Source organism: Dama dama, chromosome X (assembly GCF_033118175.1).
Source record: "Dama dama isolate Ldn47 chromosome X, ASM3311817v1, whole genome shotgun sequence".
Lineage (NCBI taxonomy): Eukaryota > Metazoa > Chordata > Mammalia > Artiodactyla > Cervidae > Dama > Dama dama.
Genome location: NC_083714.1, coordinates 89,258,436 through 89,276,979, shown reverse-complemented (window position 1 = coordinate 89,276,979; position 18,544 = coordinate 89,258,436). Strand labels below are relative to the sequence as shown.

Here is an 18,544-nt window from a genome sequence, read left to right as displayed (position 1 = left end):
AAGCTTTTAAGTTTCATTAGGTCCCATTTGTTTAGTTTTGCTTTTATTTCCAATATTCTGGGAGGTGGGTCATAGAGGATTTTGCTGTGATTTATGTCGGAGAGTGTTTTGCCTATGTTCACCTCTAGGAGTTTTATAGTTTCTGGTCTTACATTTAGATCTTTAATCCATTTTGAGTTTATTTTTGTGTATTGTGTTAGAAAGTGTTCTAGTTTCATTCTTTTACAAGTGGTTGACCAGTTTTCCCAGCACCACTTGTTAAAAAGGTTGTCTTTTTTCCATTGTATATCCTTGCCTCCTTTGTCGAAGATAAGGTGTCCATAGGTTCATGGATTTATCTCTGGGCTTTCTATTTGTTCCATTGATCTATATTTCTGTCTTTGTGCCAGTACCATACTGTCTTGATGACTGTGGCTTTGTAGTAGAGTCTGAAGTCAGGCAGGTTGATTCCTCCAGTTCCATTCTTCTTTCTCAAGATTACTTTGGCTATTCGAGGTTTTTTGTATTTCCATACAAATTGTGAAATTCTTTGGTCTAGTTCTGTGAAAAATACCGTTGGTAGCTTGATAGGGATTGCATTGAATCTATAGACTACTTGGGGTAGAATAGCCATTTTGACAATATTGATTCTTCCAATCCATGAACACGGTATGTTTCTCCACCTGTTTGTGTCCTCTTTGATTTCTTTCATCAGTGTTTTATAGTTTTCTATGTATAGGTCTTTTGTTTCTTTAGGTAGATATACTCCTAAGTATTTTATTCTTTTTGTTGCAATGGTGAATGGTATTTTTTCCTTAATTTCTCTTTCTGTTTTTTCATTGTTAGTATATAGGAATGCAAGGGATTTCTGTGTGTTAATTTTATATCCTGCAACTTTACTATATTCATTGATTAGCTCTAGTAACTACTTTCCTCTTTTAAACTCTGCTACTTAGAACAACAACTCTCCAGTTAGAGTTTACTAAGATCTCTACAAGCAGTATTTCTTTGTACCTTGGTAACTGTTTACTTTTAAATGGTAGCATATCTGTTGATACATGGTCACTATGGAATCTACTAAGACATACTAGAATTTCTGCAGTTTATCAATTAGCTACCATGATCTTGGGCTTCCCTCATGGCTCAAAGGTAAAGAATCCGTAAGAGACACAGTTGATCCCTGGGTTGGGAAGATCCCCTGAAGAAGGAAATGGCAACCCACTCCAGTATTCTTGCCTGGAGAATCTCATGGACAGAGTGACCTGGCACAAAATGGCCGAAAATAGTCAGATAAGACTTAGTCACTAAACAACAACAACCCTGATCTCATCTTGTGGCCTTTGTTTTGACACTTGAGTATGATATTGTGGTACACTTCTGACTTACCAAGGTTCTTTTTCATGTTATATAACAGCTTTATTGAGACATAATGCATGCATTTACTGTACAGTTCACACATTTTAAAATGTACAATTATGCGGGTTTTAGTATGTTTAGAGTTGTGCGACTGAACAACAAGAACAAGAGTTCTGCAGCGATCACCCCAATCTTGGAACATCTTCAATACCCTGAAAGAAACCTTAAACCCCCTTTCCAGCCCTAGATAACCACTAATCTACTTACTGTCTCTATGGATTTGCCTATTCTGGGCATGCCATGTAAATAGAATCATTCACGATGTGGCCTTTTCTGTCTGGCTTCTTTGGTGTGGCATAATGTTTTCAAGGTTTATTGATGTTGTCGTATGTCTCATTACTTCTTTCCCTTTTATGACTGGATCAGTTCAGTTCAATTCAGTTACTCAGTTCTGTCCAACTCTTTGTGACCTCATGGACTGCAACATGCCAGGTTTCCCTGTCCTTCGCCATCTCTTGAAGTTTGCTCAAACTCATATCCTTTGAGTCGGTGATGCCATCCAACCATCTTGTCCTCTGTCGTCCCCATCTCTTCCTGCCTTCCATCTTTCCCAGCATCAGGATCTTTTCCAATGAGTCAGCTCTTCTCATCAGGTGGCCTAAGTATTGGCGTTTCAGCTTCAGCATCAGTCCTTCCAATGAATATTTAGGGTTGATTCCCTTTAGGATTAACTGGCTTAATCTCCTTGTTGTCCAAGGGACTCTCAAGAGTCTTCTCCAACACCACAGTTCAAAAGCATCAATTCTTCAGTGCTCAGTCTTCTTTTTGGTCCAACTCTCACATCTGTACATGACTACTGGAAAAACCATAGCCTTGGCTATATGGACCTTTGTCAGCAAAGTAATGTCTCTGCTTTTTAATGCGCTGTTTAGGTTTGTCACAGCTTTTCTTCCAAGGAGCAAGCATCTTTTAATTTCATGGCTGCAGTCACCATCTGCAGTGATTTTGGAGCCCAAAATAATAAAGTCTCTTACTGTTTCCTTCGTTTCCCCATCTATTTGCCATGAAGTGAGGGGAACAGATGACATGATCTTAGTTTTTTGAATGTTGAGTTTTAATCCAGCTTTTTCACTCTCCTCTTTCACCTTCATCAAGAAGCTTTTTAGTTCCTCTTTGCTTTCTGCCATAAGAGTGGTGTCATCTGCATATCTGAGGTTATTGATATTTCTCCTGGCAATCTTGATTCCAGCTTGTGCTTCATCCAGCCCAACATTTCACATGATGTGCTCTACATATAAGCTAAATAAGCAGGGTGACAATATACAGGCTTGACAACAACAACTAGTCTGTTGTTTCATGTCCAGTTCTAACTGTTGATTCTTGACCTATATACAGGTTTCTCAGGAGGCAGGTAAGGTAGTCTGGTATTCCCATCTCTTTAAGAATTTTCTACAGTTTGCAATCCACACAGTCAAAGGCTTTAGCATACAACTGGATAGCATTCCATTGTATGGCTACACCATATTTTGTTTATTTTTTTATCTATTCGTCAGCTGATGCACATAGGTTGCTTCCTCTTTTGGCTATTGTAAACAATGTGGCTATAAATATTCATTTACAAGTTTTTGTGTGGATGTGTATTTTCATTTCACTTGGGTGTATGCCTAGTAATGGAAATACTGGATTGTATGACGACCCCATATTTAACATTTTGAGGGACTGACCATTTTCCAAAGCAGCTGCACTATGTTACATTCCCACCAGCAATGTGTAAGAGTACCAATTTTTTCACATCCTCATCAACATTTGTCTGACTTTTTGATTCTAGCCATCCTAGTGGGTGTGGAGTGGGATCTCACTGTGTTTCTTATCTGTATTCTCCTAATGACTAATGATATTGAACATCTTTTATGTGCTCATTGGCCATTTGTATATCTTGGAGAAATGTCTATTCAGATCTTTTACCCATTTTTGAATTCAGTTATTTGTCTTTTTATTACTGATTTGTAAGAGAAGTTTGTATATTCTGGATACAAGTCTTTATTAGATACATGATCCGCAAATATTTTCTAGCATTCTGGAAGCTATTTACTTTTATTTATTTATTTATTTATTTTTGTCTGCCTTAGGTGTTTGTTGCAGTGCATGGGCTTTCTCCAGCTGTGGCAAGTGGGGGCTGCTCTTTAATTGTGGTGTGTGGGCTTCTCGTGGTGGTGGGTTCTCTTTGTTGTGGAGCACAGGCTCTACAGTGTGCAGGCTTTAGTAGTTGTGGCACATGGGCTCAGTAGTTGTGGGGCACAGACTTAGCTGCCTCGTGGTATGTGGGATCTTCCTGGGCCAGGGATGGAACCTGTGTCCCCTGTATTGGCAAGTGGATTCTTAACCACTGGATGGCCAGAGAACTCCAGGCTTTTTTACTTGCTCAATGGCATTATTTATAACACAATTTTTTAAAATTTTAATAAATTCCAGTTTATCTATTTTTTTGTTATTTGTGCAGTGTGTCACAACTAAGCAACTGTTGTGTAACCCAAGGTCTTAAAAATTTACGTCTATTTTTCCTTCTCAGTTTTATAGTTTTAGTTGTTATGTGTAAGTCTTTTATCTAATTTGAGTTTAATTTTGTGTAAGTGTAAGAAAGAATCCCCAAGTTCATGCTTCTACATGTGGAGATCCAGTTGTCCTAATACCACTTGTTGAAAAGACTGTTCTTTCCCCATTGAATGAATTTGGCACCCTTGTCAAAAATCATTGGTCATGAGTATGAGTTTATTTCTGGATTCTCAATTCTGTTCCATTGATCTATATGCTACCCTTACACTAGTAGCACATTATTTTAATTACTGTGCATGTGTGCTCAGTTGTATCCGACTCTTTGCCACCCCATGGACTGTAGCCCACCAGGGTCCTCTGTCCGTGAAATTCTGCAGGCAAGAATACTGGGGTGGGTTGCCATTTCCTACTCCCAGTAGCTTTGCATAGAGTTTTGAAATTGGTGGGAAGTGTGAGTCCTCCACCTTTGTTCTTTTTTAAGTTTGTTTGGGTCCCTGGAATTTCCATATGAATTTTAACCTCAGCCTGTCAATTTCTACAAGGAATTCAACTGGACTTCTATCCAAATTGCATACAATCTGTAGATCATTTTGGAGAGTATTGATGTCTTAACAATGTTTAGTATTTGGTCTTTCCATCTGTTTCAGTCTTCTTTCTTTTGTAAGTTTTCAGTGTACAAGTCTGGCACCACTTTTGTTTAATTTTTTCTAAGTGTTTTATTCTTTTGATGATATTGTAAAAGGAGTTATTTTCTTAATTTTACTTCAGATTGTTCATTACATGTATATAACAATACAATTTTATATTGATTTCATATCCTACAACTTTGTTGAACTCATCCATTACTTTGAATAGTTTTTAGTGGATTCCTTAGAATGTCTATATACAGGATCATGTCATCTGTCCTTCTTCCTTTCCAGTCTTTCCAGTGCCTTTTATTTCTTTTTCCTATCAAATTGCTCTGGCTAGAACCTCCAGTACAATGTTGAGCAGAAGTGGTGAGAGAGCATACCCTTGTCCATTCCTGGTCTTGAGGGAAAACTTCTAGCATTTCACTATTTTGATGTTCTTGTGGGTTTTTCACAGATGCCCTTTGTCAACTTGGAAAACTTTCTTTCTATTTCTATTGGTTGAGAGTATTTTTTTTTATCATGAAAGGGTGTTGGATTTTGTCAAATCCTTTCTCTGTGTCTTTTGAAATAATTATGTTTTTGCTTTTTATTCTATTGATATGCTGCATTTCATAAAATGATTTTCAAATGTTACAACAACTGTGCATTCCTGGGATAAATCCTACTTGGCCATGATGTGTGGTCCTTTTTTAAATTTATTTATTTTTAATTGAAGGATAATTGCTTTACAATATTCTGTTGGTTTCTGCCATATGTCAACATAAATCAGCCATAGATATGCATATGTTCCCTCCCTCTTCAATCTCCCTCCCACTTCCCACCCCACCCCACCCCTCTAGGTTGTCACAGAGCCCCAGGTTGAGTTCCCTGAGTCACACAGCAAATTCCCACTGGCTATCTATTTTACATATGGTAATGTGTATGTTGCTGGATTTGGTTTGCTCATATCTTGTTGAGGATTTTTGTATCCATAATAATAAGAGATATCAGCCTGTAGCTTTTTTGTTATGTTTTGTGTCTATTTTTGTTACCAGGATAATACTGGCCTCATAGAATGAGTTGAGAAGTATTACCTCGTCTTCTACATTTTGAAAGAGTTTTTTTAAGAATTGACATTAATTCTTATTCAATTATTTGGTAGAATTCATCAAAGAAGCCATCTGTGTCTGGGCTTTTCTTCATGGGTAGTTTTGATTATTAATTCAATCTCTTTACTTACAACAGATTTATTTGGAGTTTTTGTTTCTTCTTTGTGTCTTTTCAATAGTTTGTGTCTTTCTAAGAATTTATGCATTTCCTCTAACTTGTATAATTTATTGTCATACAATTGTTCATAGTATTCTTTTATAATCTTTTTTATTTCTGTAAGGTGGATTGTAATGTCCCCTTTTTAATTTCTGATTTAAGTAGTTGGGATCTTCTCACTTTTATTCTTGGTCAATCTAGCTAATCAAAGTTCTTTTGAATTCTCATTTGATCCTCAGTTTCTTTCTGCCTATGTTTGGGAGACTTGGCCAACCTAAGAACATACATATATTTCTTTTATAGTCAAAAGAATAAGTCTTCTTCACCTTCCAGCACATGAAGCTCTCAATCTAAACCCCCGAAGCATACTATCCTGTTCCCTTGGCTAACTGAGGCAGATTCATTGTGAACCAGCCTCTTTATTAGCCCCTGGCTATAGTTCATAAGACTGTCACAATCTCAACCACTCATTTTAGAAATTAAGCTGAAGTCCTTTTAGCACACTGGCCATAAGCCAAGTATTGCTAATTTCTGAATAAATATGGGGACCTGGGGAAGAGCAGAAGGCAGCAGACCCTGGCTAGCTAGAAGCCCCAAGCAAAGCATTGTGAGTAAACCTGAGGCCTGGTCTTGATAAACAGTGCTCTTTGAGTCTTGAATGGGAACAGAGGCAAGTTAGAAAGGCCAGAGACCTACTGCTGTTCTGACCATTTGTCTCCTTAGCCATGGCACCCAGACTATGCTGCCCTGGTTGGCAGGAATTCAGCTGACAGGTGGCAAAGTCAGGAAGTCAGGAAAAAGCATTTGGTGTTTTGGGAAAGTGCCAATTTTGACTGGTGGTCTGGGGTGCATAGCACAGTTGGTGATCTTTCCCCTCTCTGCAAGCCTGAAGTCTGGCTGGGGTGTTGGGGGTAGAAGCATCTATTATCTCAGAAAATGTCTTTGAGCCAATAAAATGTTCGCTTAAAGATTATTTCCAGACTAATAGGAAATCTGTATGTGCAAGCAAGTCCAAATTTTAAAAGGGAGCAAAACCCACTGAGATTTCACTGGAAAGGAAGTGGCAACAAATCAACTCTTAGGGATGAGTATGTGGTGAGCTTGAAACTCAAACCAAGTGTGACAGCCTCAGCCCCACCCTGGGCTGCTGACTCAGGACCAAGAGGAAGAAGGAGCTGCCAGACCATGATTTCTGTAAACAGTTCTTGAAAGAGAAACCACACACTTGTCTTTCTGCCAGCCACCCAGCTTCTCCTTAGAGCTTCAAATGCAGCTATTGTCTTTTCTGTGACACCGTAGGGCAGGGCTTCTCAACTTGAGCTCTGTGGACCTCCAAGCAGTGTGTGGAAAGAATTTAGGGGGTCTATGAACTTGGATGGGAAAACTATTTGATCCTTTTCCACTAATCTCTAACAGAAATTTAGCATTTCCTCAAATTGGGAATGTAGGCAGCAAGCCATAATAGTATTAACAGTATCTGTGACTTTATCTGCGATCAAAATCACAAATATTTTCATATCAGCTTAGAGTTATTGTATCTCCAAAAAGTTATTTATGCTCATCATCACTTCAAAACCTCTATTCTATAGACTTGCCACTCAGTCTTGTAACTTAATGCATTATTAAAGTAATATAACTAGATCACAATTTCTTAAAAGTATTTCTTATAACCATTTCAATATGATTCATTTCCTTTGTAATTCTACGCATTATATTTTATGCATCTGAAAACCATATTCTGAGGCGTCCAGAGGTTTGACCAAACTGCTAGAGGGACCGATGACCAAAAAGAGACTGAGACCCTTGCCCTATATCTTGGTGCTCTCCTGCTCCACTGGCTTCATTTCTGATCCACAAAACTTTCCTTATCTTACTGGAGGGCTCGAAAACACTTGTGTGCTAGTGCTGTGACATTAAGCAAATTCAAATTTCCCTGCTGCTTCTTAATCTGCAAAGTGGGGAATAATAACACTACCGACTTACCTACTTTTATAGGGTTTTTGCAATGACTCAATGAGTTAATAGCACTTAGTCCCCAACAAATAGTAACTGCTCATAAGTATTAGTTATTTTTATTATTGTTGTTCATATTGATTATCTCACTAATATATATCTCCTAATATATATATATACATATATATGTATATATATGTGTGTGTGTATATATATATATATATATATATATATATATATATATATATATACTATTGCTATCTCTGTTTTTAGAAAAAGGAAACTGGAGCTTAGAGAGGTGAAATGACTGACCCAAGGATACACACAAGGAAATGGTAGAGCCAGAGTTCAAAGCCAGGTCTGTGTGACTCTCAAGGCCAGCAGAGGTCTCTCTTCAGCACATGGCTGATTAGAAGCAACTGCCTGTCTCCCCCAAACAGATGGGGACCATCAAGGGGGTAGTCATTTGGGGATGAACAACAAGCTCTGCACACTCCTGAGTTCTCTTCCCAACTTATTCCTACTGTCCATACCTCCAGCTTGATGGGGGGAAGAGGGTGCTTCCAGCTCCACTTGCATACCATCAGCCCGCAGCCAGATCTCAGGAGGCCAGTCCTCCCATCCTCCCAGAGTCTACTGCCAGTGCAGCGCCTACATGTGAAGGGGACAAATGAATACCAAGCTCATTTAGGGTCATGAACCAGCCTCTACTCAAGCCTTACAGAGCATTGGAGTTGGGGCAAGGGGAGCGACTGAGGACTCAGAAATGGATGAGCTTGTCTGGGCAGTGAAAGCAGCATCGAGAAGGAAGTGGTCTGGGAGCAGAGGAGATCGCCAGTTGGAGTGGGGCCAGGAGTGCTTATGAATTTTTAAGGCAGAGGGAATAGGGCATGCAAAGGGCTAGAGGCATAAAAGAGTCTGGTATGTAAGGAAAGAAGAAAGTAATTCAGAATGTCTGGGGTTTGGATTGAATGGAAGAGGGAAGAAGGTTGGCATGGGCAGATGAGATGGTAGTTTATTTATAACCAGATAGTGAGGAAGACTGCAGCCATGAAATTAAAAGATGTTTGCTCCTTGGAAGAAAAGTTATGACCAACCTAGACAGCATATAGAAAGCAGAGACATTCATTACTTTGCCTACAAAGGTCCGTATAGTCAAAGCTATGGTTTTTCCAATAGTCATATATGATGTGAGAGTTGGATGATAAAGAAGGCTAAGTGCCAAAGAATTGATGCTTTTGAACTGTGGTGTTGGAGAAGACTCTTGAGAGTCTCTTGGACTACAAGGAGATCAAACCAGTCAATCCTAAAGGAAATCAGTCCTGAATATTCATTGGAAGGACTGATGCTGAAGCTGAAACTCCAGTACTTTGGCCACCTGATGTGAAGAGCTGACTCACTGGAAAAGATCCTGATCCTGGGAAAGATTGAAGGCGGGCAGAGAAGGGGATGACAGAAGATGAGATGGTTGGATAACATCACCGACTCAATGGACATGAGTTTGAGTAAACTCCAGGAGTTGGTGATGGACAGGGAGGCCTGGTGTGCTGCAGTCCATGGGGTTGTGAAGAGTCGGACACGACTGAATGACTGAACTGAACTGAGTGAGGAAGATCAGAACCTGGTCCACAAGTCTTCCAATAGAGGAAGGAGAGCTGTTAAAGGGTTTTTATATAGCAGCAACAGGACCAGTTGCCTGTTCAAAGAACCATGCCCACCCACCCCACAACCAAGCTGCAGAAAGTGGATTGATTAGAAGGGGTAGAGACTAGAGGCTGGTTAGACCAACAGGTGGCGCTACTATAAAGAACCCGCCTGCCAATGCAGGAGACAAAAGAGACTACTGTTCGATCCCTGGGTCGGGAATATCCTCTGGAGAAGGAAACGGCAACCCACTCCAGTATTCTTGCCTGGAGAATCCCATGGACAGAGGAGCCTGGTAAGCTATTGTCCATGGAGTTGTAAAAGAGTCGGACACGACGGAGCAACTAAACAACAACAAACAAGACCAACAAGGAGGCTAATTAAGTAGTCGGCGGAGAGATGAGGCGGGGCTAAACTGGGAGGGGAGGAGTCTGGAACTTCTGACATTCCCTCTGGCTCTGCCTCTGCTCTAAGTGGTGAGGAGGAGGTGGGACCAGGACCACAATTGCTGGGGGCACTTCGAGTTTCGTTGTGTTTGGAAAGTCTTCTTCAGGCCAGAAGACAATCGCCATGAATTCACAGGCTAACACCTCCAAGAGCAGAATAAACAGCCAGGGCCCTACTTTCTGGCCCTGCCCTCCTAGGAGAGTAACTGAGGTGAGGGGCCCCAGCTCTACCCCTCCGCGTGGCAGGCAGGAAGGAGAGAGGGGCCTCGAAAAGCAGGTCAGAGCCTGCCCTCAGTCAAAGGAAATATCCACCCTCCTAGGCCTTTCGGAGACTGTTTTCTTCCCAGTAGGTCCCGCTGTTACCAGGGCAACGAAGAACCCTGGGCTTTGTGTTTCTGTCTGTGGAGTCCCTGGGGAGAAGTGATCTGTGGAGCTTTCCCTAGTCTAGGCAGGAAGCAGGAAGTGCTAGCCGGAGGTGGAGCCCTTACTCCCATTTAGAGATAATCTCTTGCCTTGTTAATGCCTTTCTCCATCCCCTGGGAGGGGGCCAAGGCCCCAGGGAAGTCAGTTCTGGCAGCCTAGGCTCTGGTGGACCTGGTTTCTCAAGGCCAGGCCCATCTTATGGCACACCTTTCTCAGGAAGTGCAATCTGAGCAAGTGTCCTGGAGGGGGAAGCTCACACCAGGCCATGCTACATGCTGGGGGATCACTGCACAAATATTTCTTGATCCCATACTATATGCTAGTGCAGGATCTCCAGGCTGGCTCCTGCTCTGGGGAGCTCTATGGGAAGGCTCAGAACCAAACTGGCCACTAAATGTCACCTGAGCTGGTTGGTCCCCAAGGCTCTTTTCTGCACTGGGCTGGGCTAGTCATTAGAATTGCCTAGGGAGCTGTTTAGAAATACAAATTCCTGGAGATTCTGATTCCACCAGTGTAGGTGTGAGTGGAGGGTGGAGGCTAAGAGTTCTGGATGTCTAATTGCTAGACCTCACAGTTGAACTCTGCAGTTGGAGCAAATGACCTTAAGCTTCCTCTTCTGGGCTTTTGTTCTATTTCCTTGTTTGGAGCATGCAAATGGACTTCTGTGAGATACAACCTGGTCACTTCCATTGGGCAGCCAGGATCCCAGGTAGGGCCTTCCATCTCCTGAGTCCTGCATGCACTCTGTTGCAGCAGCCCTGGAAGGTATTAGCATTTCTGGCACCCATGGCACTCTGCTGATTCATCCTGAGCCCTCACCACCTCAGGCCCCCATCAACTTTCAGATTTTTTCCACACCTTTCTTCTCATCCACATCTTCCCCACTCAGGCTTCTGCAGATGGTTTTGTGAACTTAACTGCAAGATCTCACAGGTGTACCTAGTAAAGGTCATGTCAGCACATCCTTCTAAGTTAGATTGGGAGGGGGTGGCTCCTGATTCCATTTTGGAGGGGGTCCTGTAGTCCTCTAACTTAATACCATCTGCTAATGTCCTTGGCAGCCTACCTCTAGTTCTCCATCCAGCAGCCCATGTATTCACTCACTTCTTTGTTTATGTACTAACCTAGGGTTGTGGTCCTACTGTGTGGATCACGAAATGCTAATACCTGTGCTGGATAGCTGTGTGCTGGGCCCAGGGGACTATATGGATGAGGAAGCTATGTCCTAAGCAGGATTGGGAGTCACACAGGGTCCCAAATCCAGTCAGTGGTGTGACCAGACTGGAATAGGGGGCTCTTTTTCCTATACTCACAGGGCTCCCCACTGCAAGGGTTGGCAAGGCTGAGCCTGCTCTTACTTGCCCCCACCTCCTTTGACAGGCCATCACAAATGCAATCTGAGATCACCTAGCTCTCCCTGAAATGGCATGAGAAACTCCATTGGGTGCTGGAGACTTTATCTCATCCCCTGAAGCAGAAAGGGGAGCTCCAGTACTCACTGATGCTGCTCATAGCCCCACAGCCTTGTCCCTCCCCAAAAGGGGCAGTTGTCAGCCACACACTCATGCATACTCATCTCCATAAACTCAGCCCTGCCACTGGCCTGCCTTGCTCTTCAGGCCCTTCCTTGAAGGACAGAACTGGCTGGCTCTGGAGCTTCCAGAGATCGGGCACCTGGTTGCTTTGGCAAAGACCCAGAATCCGGTCAGGTTGAGGCTTGAGCGTGACAGGGGGCTTTCTTGGGAAAAGGCTTGGAGTATCAGAGTTGAGAGAGTATAGATCTGGGAGTCACAAAGACCCGAGTCCACCATGCAACCTAGTATCTCTGAAATTCAGGTCCCTCAGTTCTATAAGACACCATTACCTTCTTCACTGAGTGTGGGAATGAAATGTGGTGAAAGTGCCTGGCACACGGTCAGAAACAAGCGTTTGCTCCCTCTTTTCTCCCTCCCTCCCTTTGTTCCTTCCCCATAAAGAGGCAAAGCAAGCACACATCTGATGCCAGGCTTTGTTTCTCACAGCATGTCTGTACGGTGGTGGGCAGGACAGGATAGACCCTGTTGGAGGGCCAGTGGAGGGAGGTGGAGAGGGGTGAAGCATCCCTAGAGCTGAGGAATGGGCAGCTGTGGTGCTATGATAGTGCCACTTAGTAGCTGTAAACCTTGGGCCAGGCTTTCTCCTCCCTAAGCCTCAGTTTTCCTTGTCTATAAGAGGAGAGTGAGATGAATGAGATAATGGGTGTGAAGTGCCTGGCAGAGCCACTGCTAGGGACTCCAGAAGCGTTCTCACCCACTGTCCCAGGTGAGAAAAATTCAGCTCATGGCTGGGAAACTTGAGCAAACCCCAGAATGGGATTCAGTTTCTTCTGACCCCACAGACTGTGAGGAGCAGTGAATTCTTGCTGGACAGTGTCTGCGTGGACTTGCTCCGAGAGTGTATTTAAAAATCTTCACCAGCTTTCTCATTGATGTCCCATAGCTCCATCTAGTGCCAAAAAGTGGAAGGGCCTTCCCTCCTTCCCCTCTCCCTCCCTCCAAAGTCGTGTTGCGCCGTCTGTTGTGTTTGGAGGCCAGGGGGACTGCAGTGTTACAGGATGGTAAGGCTGGTCACTCATATCTTTATATTAGTGGAGAACTAATGCTGTTTTTTAAGATGCCTAGTCCCTCCACTTCCCTCCTGACAGCTTCTGCCATTCACAGATTCAGTAGGCTGGAGCCCTTAGTTTGAAGGACTTCAAGGCTTCAGGCTAGGGCTGATCCAGGCAAAGTGTCTGGGAAGTACCTAATGCCTCCTAGGTGGTCTTCTGCATTTGCTCAATAACCCAGAGAAACACAGTCTTTACACACCCTTTATCCTTTTATTGACGAGAAAGCTTTAGCATACAGAACAATTTCTCATCTTCACAACACAGTAATACAACAATAACACAATAACACATTGGTTTCAAACGATTTCTCCCCGGGTCTCTGGGAATCCCTGGGCTGCCCTCATACCCCTGCATGCATACCCCCACCCCCACCCACCCCTCTTTAAACCCAAGAAATAGCCCAAAGCCCATAGTTCCTCTTACAGCTCTTGTGGCTGTTAGATCACAACATTGAAGATCTGGGAAAGGAGGGGAAGAGGGTCAAAGGGGAGCCCAAGCCCCCTTGCCACCAGAGGGCCATAAACCAGCTCACTGCTCATCTGCTCTTTCCACGGCCGAGGCTAAATGGGCTCAGGATGAAAAGCACCATGGGAACAGGCAGGGCCTGTGATGAGGGGTCCCTGTAAGTGTGGGTGCAAGGCACCTGTCCTTTGGACTTCTCTGACAGGGACATGGGCAGCAGGGCCAGCATGTTGGCCATCAGCAAACAGAGTCCACAGCCTTGAAGAATGGCAGGCCTCCTTCTGGAACTCTCTCCTGAGAAAATAGCTGAAAAACAGACAAAATTTTCTTTACAAGGTTATTTACTTTTGAACTGGTGGGGATGGGGAAAACCAGGCAATTGATGTGTCCAACACATTAGGAGAAAGCTCAAATAAGTTATTCAGTCTGCGTGATTGCATAGGTGGCAGCCATTTTAAATCCTGCTGATCAAGAGCTCGCAGATCTCAGCTTTGAAAAGACATGGCAAGAACACACTAGAAAGAAAGGCAGCAAAGTGTTAAGAGTGTGGCTCATCTGTGTGGTGGGATTCTGAATGTGGCTTTTGGATCCCCATCATTTTCTCTATTTGCCAAATTTTCTATAATGATTATGTATTACTTTTCTCTTTGGAGGAGGGAGTAGCCTTTTTAAAAGATAGCAACAGGTTATAGGAACCTGGCTCCACCAATCCCCAGGCTGAGAAATGTGTGAGCAACAGAAGTACTTCTTACCTCCCACTGATGAATAGAGACCTCACCGGAAACCAGTCGGAGGACTGGGTTTCTCTGTGACTCCTCTTCCTCCTGCTTCTTTTTCTTGCCTCTGAGCTCAAAATCCTAAGGCTGGGCTGAGGTTATCTGTCAGACTCCAGTGAGGAACAGAGGTTTAATTTACTATGTTTTCTTCCCTCTGGCCACAGATACTTTGGCTGCACTTGCCCAGCTACCTGGCCCTGTGCAGGAAGCCCAGTGTGGAGGGCAGTCCAGGCCATCAGTGGATCTGGCTGTCATTCTGTGGCCAGAGTAACATAGTATGTACTTTTCACTGCAGAACCATGTCTTCTGGACCCAAAGCCAGCAGCAGGTCTCTGTGAAGGCTCCTAGGTTAGGACCCAGAAGCTCCAGGAATTACTAGGAGGCAGTCAACCTCTTAAACCTCACCATCTGCTCAATGCCCAGCATCAGACTATGGCTTGCCCCTCATGTGAGAGACATGAGGTCATCCCGGTTGCAAAGCTGCAGGAGGCACAGTCTCTGTAGAGAGAACCTTCCTCTCTCCTCTCAGAACTAAGGAGTCCTTCACGTTGGAGTTGAAGAGCAGGCTTTGCACCTCTCTCTCTCTCTGGCATTCTGAGAAGGAAAGGCCAATTAAGCCACCTCTGGAACCCCAAGGATGGCAAATCTTCTGTCAAGACCTATGGCTGGAGACTGCAGTCCAAGGCCTGGCCAGGGGAGGAGACCACCATCCCTAAGGAAAGAGTCACTCCTTACAAGGTCAAATTGAGTTGTTGCTGCTGCTTTCTCCGCCTCCTCCTCCCTGACCTAACTGCCTACCCTTTAGGCAACGTCAAGGAAAGGAGTAGGGCATGGAATATTGGGCTGTGTCCACTAGGGATGCCCAGGAGAGCAGTGAAGTAAGAGGAAAGGGTCCCAGATCTGGGGAGCTCTAAGGCCCTAAGCCCATGGTCTGTGGGAAGGTGGGACCAGCTTGCTCAGTCAGTTGAAGACAGGTCTCAGCTGGGTGATCCATTGGACATGTGGCTTTGCATTCTCTCACTGGGCTAATTGGAGGGGACTCTTCAGGGCCCTCGTACTGAAGGGGTGACCTGAAGCAAGTGTAGGCTTCCAGGCACGTTTCTTGGTAGCATCCTGCTGTCCACCAGTTATACCTACTAAGTGACTTCAGTGGTTTTAGAAGTTCAGTGGAGCCTGTCCCGGGCAGAGCAGTGAGCCACTGGGTGAAGTCCAGGTTAGCCAGCCAGAGGATTAAACCATAGAACACAGTGTGAATTAACACAGGAGAGGTGAGGGCTTAAAACAACTAGAGGGGAAATACAAGAGGGTGACCAGTTCATTTATGGGAACAGGCCCAGAAACCTGCTCTCTAGATCCTGGCAGGTATGAGCAGAGTGCACACTGAGAGGACAGCTATCACTGCGCCCTCCTTTCCCGAGTGTCACTCCCCAGTCACAGTCACAGGATGGTCTGGAGTCCTCCAGGTCTTCTTCAGGTTCTGCAGGTCTGGAACTCCCTTAAGTACTGGTCAGTGAATGAGGCAGGTGTGGCAGCGAAAGCAGGGGCAGGGAACACAGTGGAAGGGTGTGTTGTGGGGGAGGGGGCAGCTCACTCCAGCTCTCACACGCGAATACGGCCCCGTGCAGCCCGGTGGCCCCCCTGCCTCGGAGTGAGGCGAAAAAGCACTGGGGGACGGCGTCGGATTTGGCGTTGCCCCAGGCGACCTGCGCGGCGAATCAGTGGCGGTGAACTGTAGAATGGTGAATTGGTACCTGGAAGGCCCTCCAGAAGTGGGAGTCGATTCTGGTTCCTCCGTCTGCTGGGCTGTATGATGGGAGGCGACACATCTAGGAAGTTTTCATGATAGTAGCCAGAAGTCTGGGATGAAGCGTTGGCATAGGTGGGCTCCATCTCCATCAGCTCATCCAGGTCATCATCTTGGGTCTCATCCTCTGTCTCCTGCTCCTGCTCGGGCTCTTGCTCGGGCTCCTGCTCTGGTTCCTGACGGCCACCCTCATGTTCCTCTTCTTTCTTATCCTTACTCTGATCTTCCTCCTCCTTCTTCCTCTTCTTCCTCATCCCCTCCTCTTCCTCCTCTTCTTTCGCCTCCTCTTCTTCCGCCTCCTCTTCTTCCTCCTCCTCTCTGTCCTCCTCCCCTTTCTGTTTCAGCTCCTTCCTCATCTCTTCCTCCCTCTTCCTCCTCTTCTCCTCCTCCTCCCCCCTGGTCTCTTGCTGGAGAGCTCTCACGCGCCTCCGCTGGTCCTTGTTGAGAATCCTGCGCTTGCGTGCCTCTTCATCTTCATCCCCACTGTGGCACTCTTCTCCCTCTTCACCTTCGAGATTACGGTCTGCTGCAAAAGGGAAGAAGATATTGCGAACCCCAGGGAGTGGCATTGGCTTGGGGACACGCACTTTTCTTTCTATCTCCACACACTCGAGAATCAGCTCGTCCAGGTCGGCCATTTCAGTTGACCATAAGAGCTCCTTGCGGAAGAACTCTGATAAGCCTTTGAGGAACTGGTTTTGAAGGCGGCAGTCATCCCAAGACAAGAATTGAGCCAGGAACTGAAAAGCATCTGCATAGCTGCCCAGGGTACAGTCTCCCTGCTTGAGCTTGCGGATGGCTTTTTTTGCCACGCTTGGGGGAATGGGGCCACAGAATTGCTTACGGATTTCATCCAGGAAGCGCGGAAAGTTGGCATGCAGGGGGCTCCCTTCCTGGGTGACTGAGACGGCCCAGTCCTTGGCTTCACCAGCGAAAAAGGAGATCAGAAAGGCCACCCGCTCAGCTCCCCCGGGGAAATGATCCTCATGGTCGGCTATGAAAGTCTCTAGCTGCATCAAGAATTCAGCCAGGTAGACTGGGTCGCCCGAGAAGGGCTCTATCTCAGGCCGCTCCAGCGGCGGCAGAAGAGGCTGCGGGGGCAGCTCCTTGGCCGGGGGCGGGGGCAGCGCCGGCGGGGGTGGACTGGGCATCGGGGGTGGGTCGGTGGGTGCGCCGGAGGTGCCGCAATCCTGGATCACGCTAATCAACAGTTCGTCCGGGGCATACTCGGGCTCGGTGCGCGGGGGAGGCCAGCACAGGAAGGGCAGTTCTCCCTCGGGAGCAGCGTCGATCTCACTGAGCGGGAACTCAAAGTTCTCCTCAGAAAGGGCGGGCACCCCGGGGACCGGCCAGCGCATGTAGCTCGAGACATTGCCCCGCAAGGAATTGACCTCGGCCAGGGCTCTGCCGAGCTGAAGGCCCAGATTGGCGTTCTCCCCGCGAAGGGCATTTAATTCTTCTCGCAGGGCCACGTTCGCCATGCGGAGGCTATTGAGATTCCCGGCCGCCTCGGACATCAGGACTAGCCGGGGCCCTGGGGCTGCGTGCAGGGGTGGGATGGGGAGATAGGGCCGTGAGAGGAGCCGGGGGCCGCGGCGGGGCGCGCGGGGGGCCGAGCCACACCCACTGGAGCGAGCTCGGAGGGCCTGGCGGCTCCGCCCGGGGCGCGTTACCTCGTCCCGGGGATCGCAAAGGGCGGGCGGCGGCGGGAGCCGGGAGGCGCCGGGCGGAGGAGGCGGGCGGCGAGGCAGCGAGGCGGCAATCGGGCGGGCGGAGGCAGGCGGAGGCAGGCGGCGAGGTAGGGAACTGACTGCGGCACGATCTGTCGAGGAAAAATCTTGCGGCTGGCGCGTCCCCGCCTTTTAAGCGCGGCCCGCGCCACCACCCCCCACCCCCGGCAGGGGCGGGTCTTAGGGAACCGCGGGAGCCCACTGGCCGCTGCGCGCCGCCCCCCTCAAGCCCCCCCGCCCCCCCGCTTGGCGGCGCCTCTCACTGCCTCTCTCCTTCCCTAGCTGCAGCTAACTCGGGTCGGGAAAATGCGACAGCGACTGCCCACTCGAGGTCGTCATGGCGACAGCCAGTGAACGTGTTCCTCTCCTCGGGCAGGCCCCCGAGTGTAGAGGAGCTGCTTCGCGAGGCGCAGCTCAATCTCCAGAGCCTGTTGCAAGGTACTGAGAGGGAGGGGGGCTGCGGCCAGAGGCCACGGGCCCAGCAGCAGCTAGAGGGAGGCGATGAAGAAAGGACAGGGACCCGCGAGAGAAAAAGAGAGAATAGTAGAAAACCTATTGAAAAACAAAAGACACACTTGCCATCTTTCACCTTCCAAACTACTGACTCCAAAAGACTCTAATTTTAAGGCTGTTTACACCCCTTGCTCCCCCCCTTCCTTTTTTTCAGTTCACTTGTCTCTGGGGGAAAAGGGACAGAGCCATGAGTCAAGTCATTTACAAAGAGCACCAGATGAGAGACTCTGAAAATGTGGGTCCACATACCCTCAGGTCTTCTCTTGCCACATCACCCAAGCCTTTGGAATTCTGGCACCCAAACACAAAGGAGGCATCAACAGGGTCTCCCTCTCTGGGCTTCACACCCTCTGCTTTTGAAATAACCTTGTTCATGTGTCT

The 18,544-nt window shown here is 46.5% G+C and overlaps 2 protein-coding genes across 4 annotated transcripts in view; one reads left to right on the top strand and one right to left on the bottom strand.

Moving 5' to 3' along the window:
- The window catches only part of NHSL2 (NHS like 2), a 59,331-nt gene that overhangs the window by 20,127 nt on the left and 20,660 nt on the right, over positions 1-18,544 (top strand). The window contains exon 2 of one of the 2 annotated variants that reach the window (XM_061136722.1): positions 17,933-18,088. The exons of the other annotated variant lie outside the window; for it this stretch is intronic. Within the exon in view, the coding sequence (XP_060992705.1) occupies positions 17,933-18,088 (156 nt within the window). The remainder of the gene's footprint in view (positions 1-17,932; positions 18,089-18,544) is intronic. 2 annotated transcript variants of the gene reach the window in all.
- Positions 13,069-17,587, bottom strand: RTL5 (retrotransposon Gag like 5). Of its 2 annotated transcripts, none has more exons than XM_061136724.1 (2): positions 15,868-17,587; positions 13,069-13,646 (listed from the first exon to the last, which is right to left on the bottom strand). In XM_061136724.1, exons 1-2 carry the CDS (start codon positions 17,435-17,437, stop codon positions 13,414-13,416), a joined length of 1,803 nt encoding a protein of 600 aa, XP_060992707.1. In that variant the 5' UTR covers positions 17,438-17,587; the 3' UTR covers positions 13,069-13,413. The 2 variants fall into 2 exon arrangements, with proteins under 2 accessions (XP_060992707.1, XP_060992708.1); XM_061136725.1 differs by having other exon boundaries at positions 13,509-13,646; positions 14,093-17,587.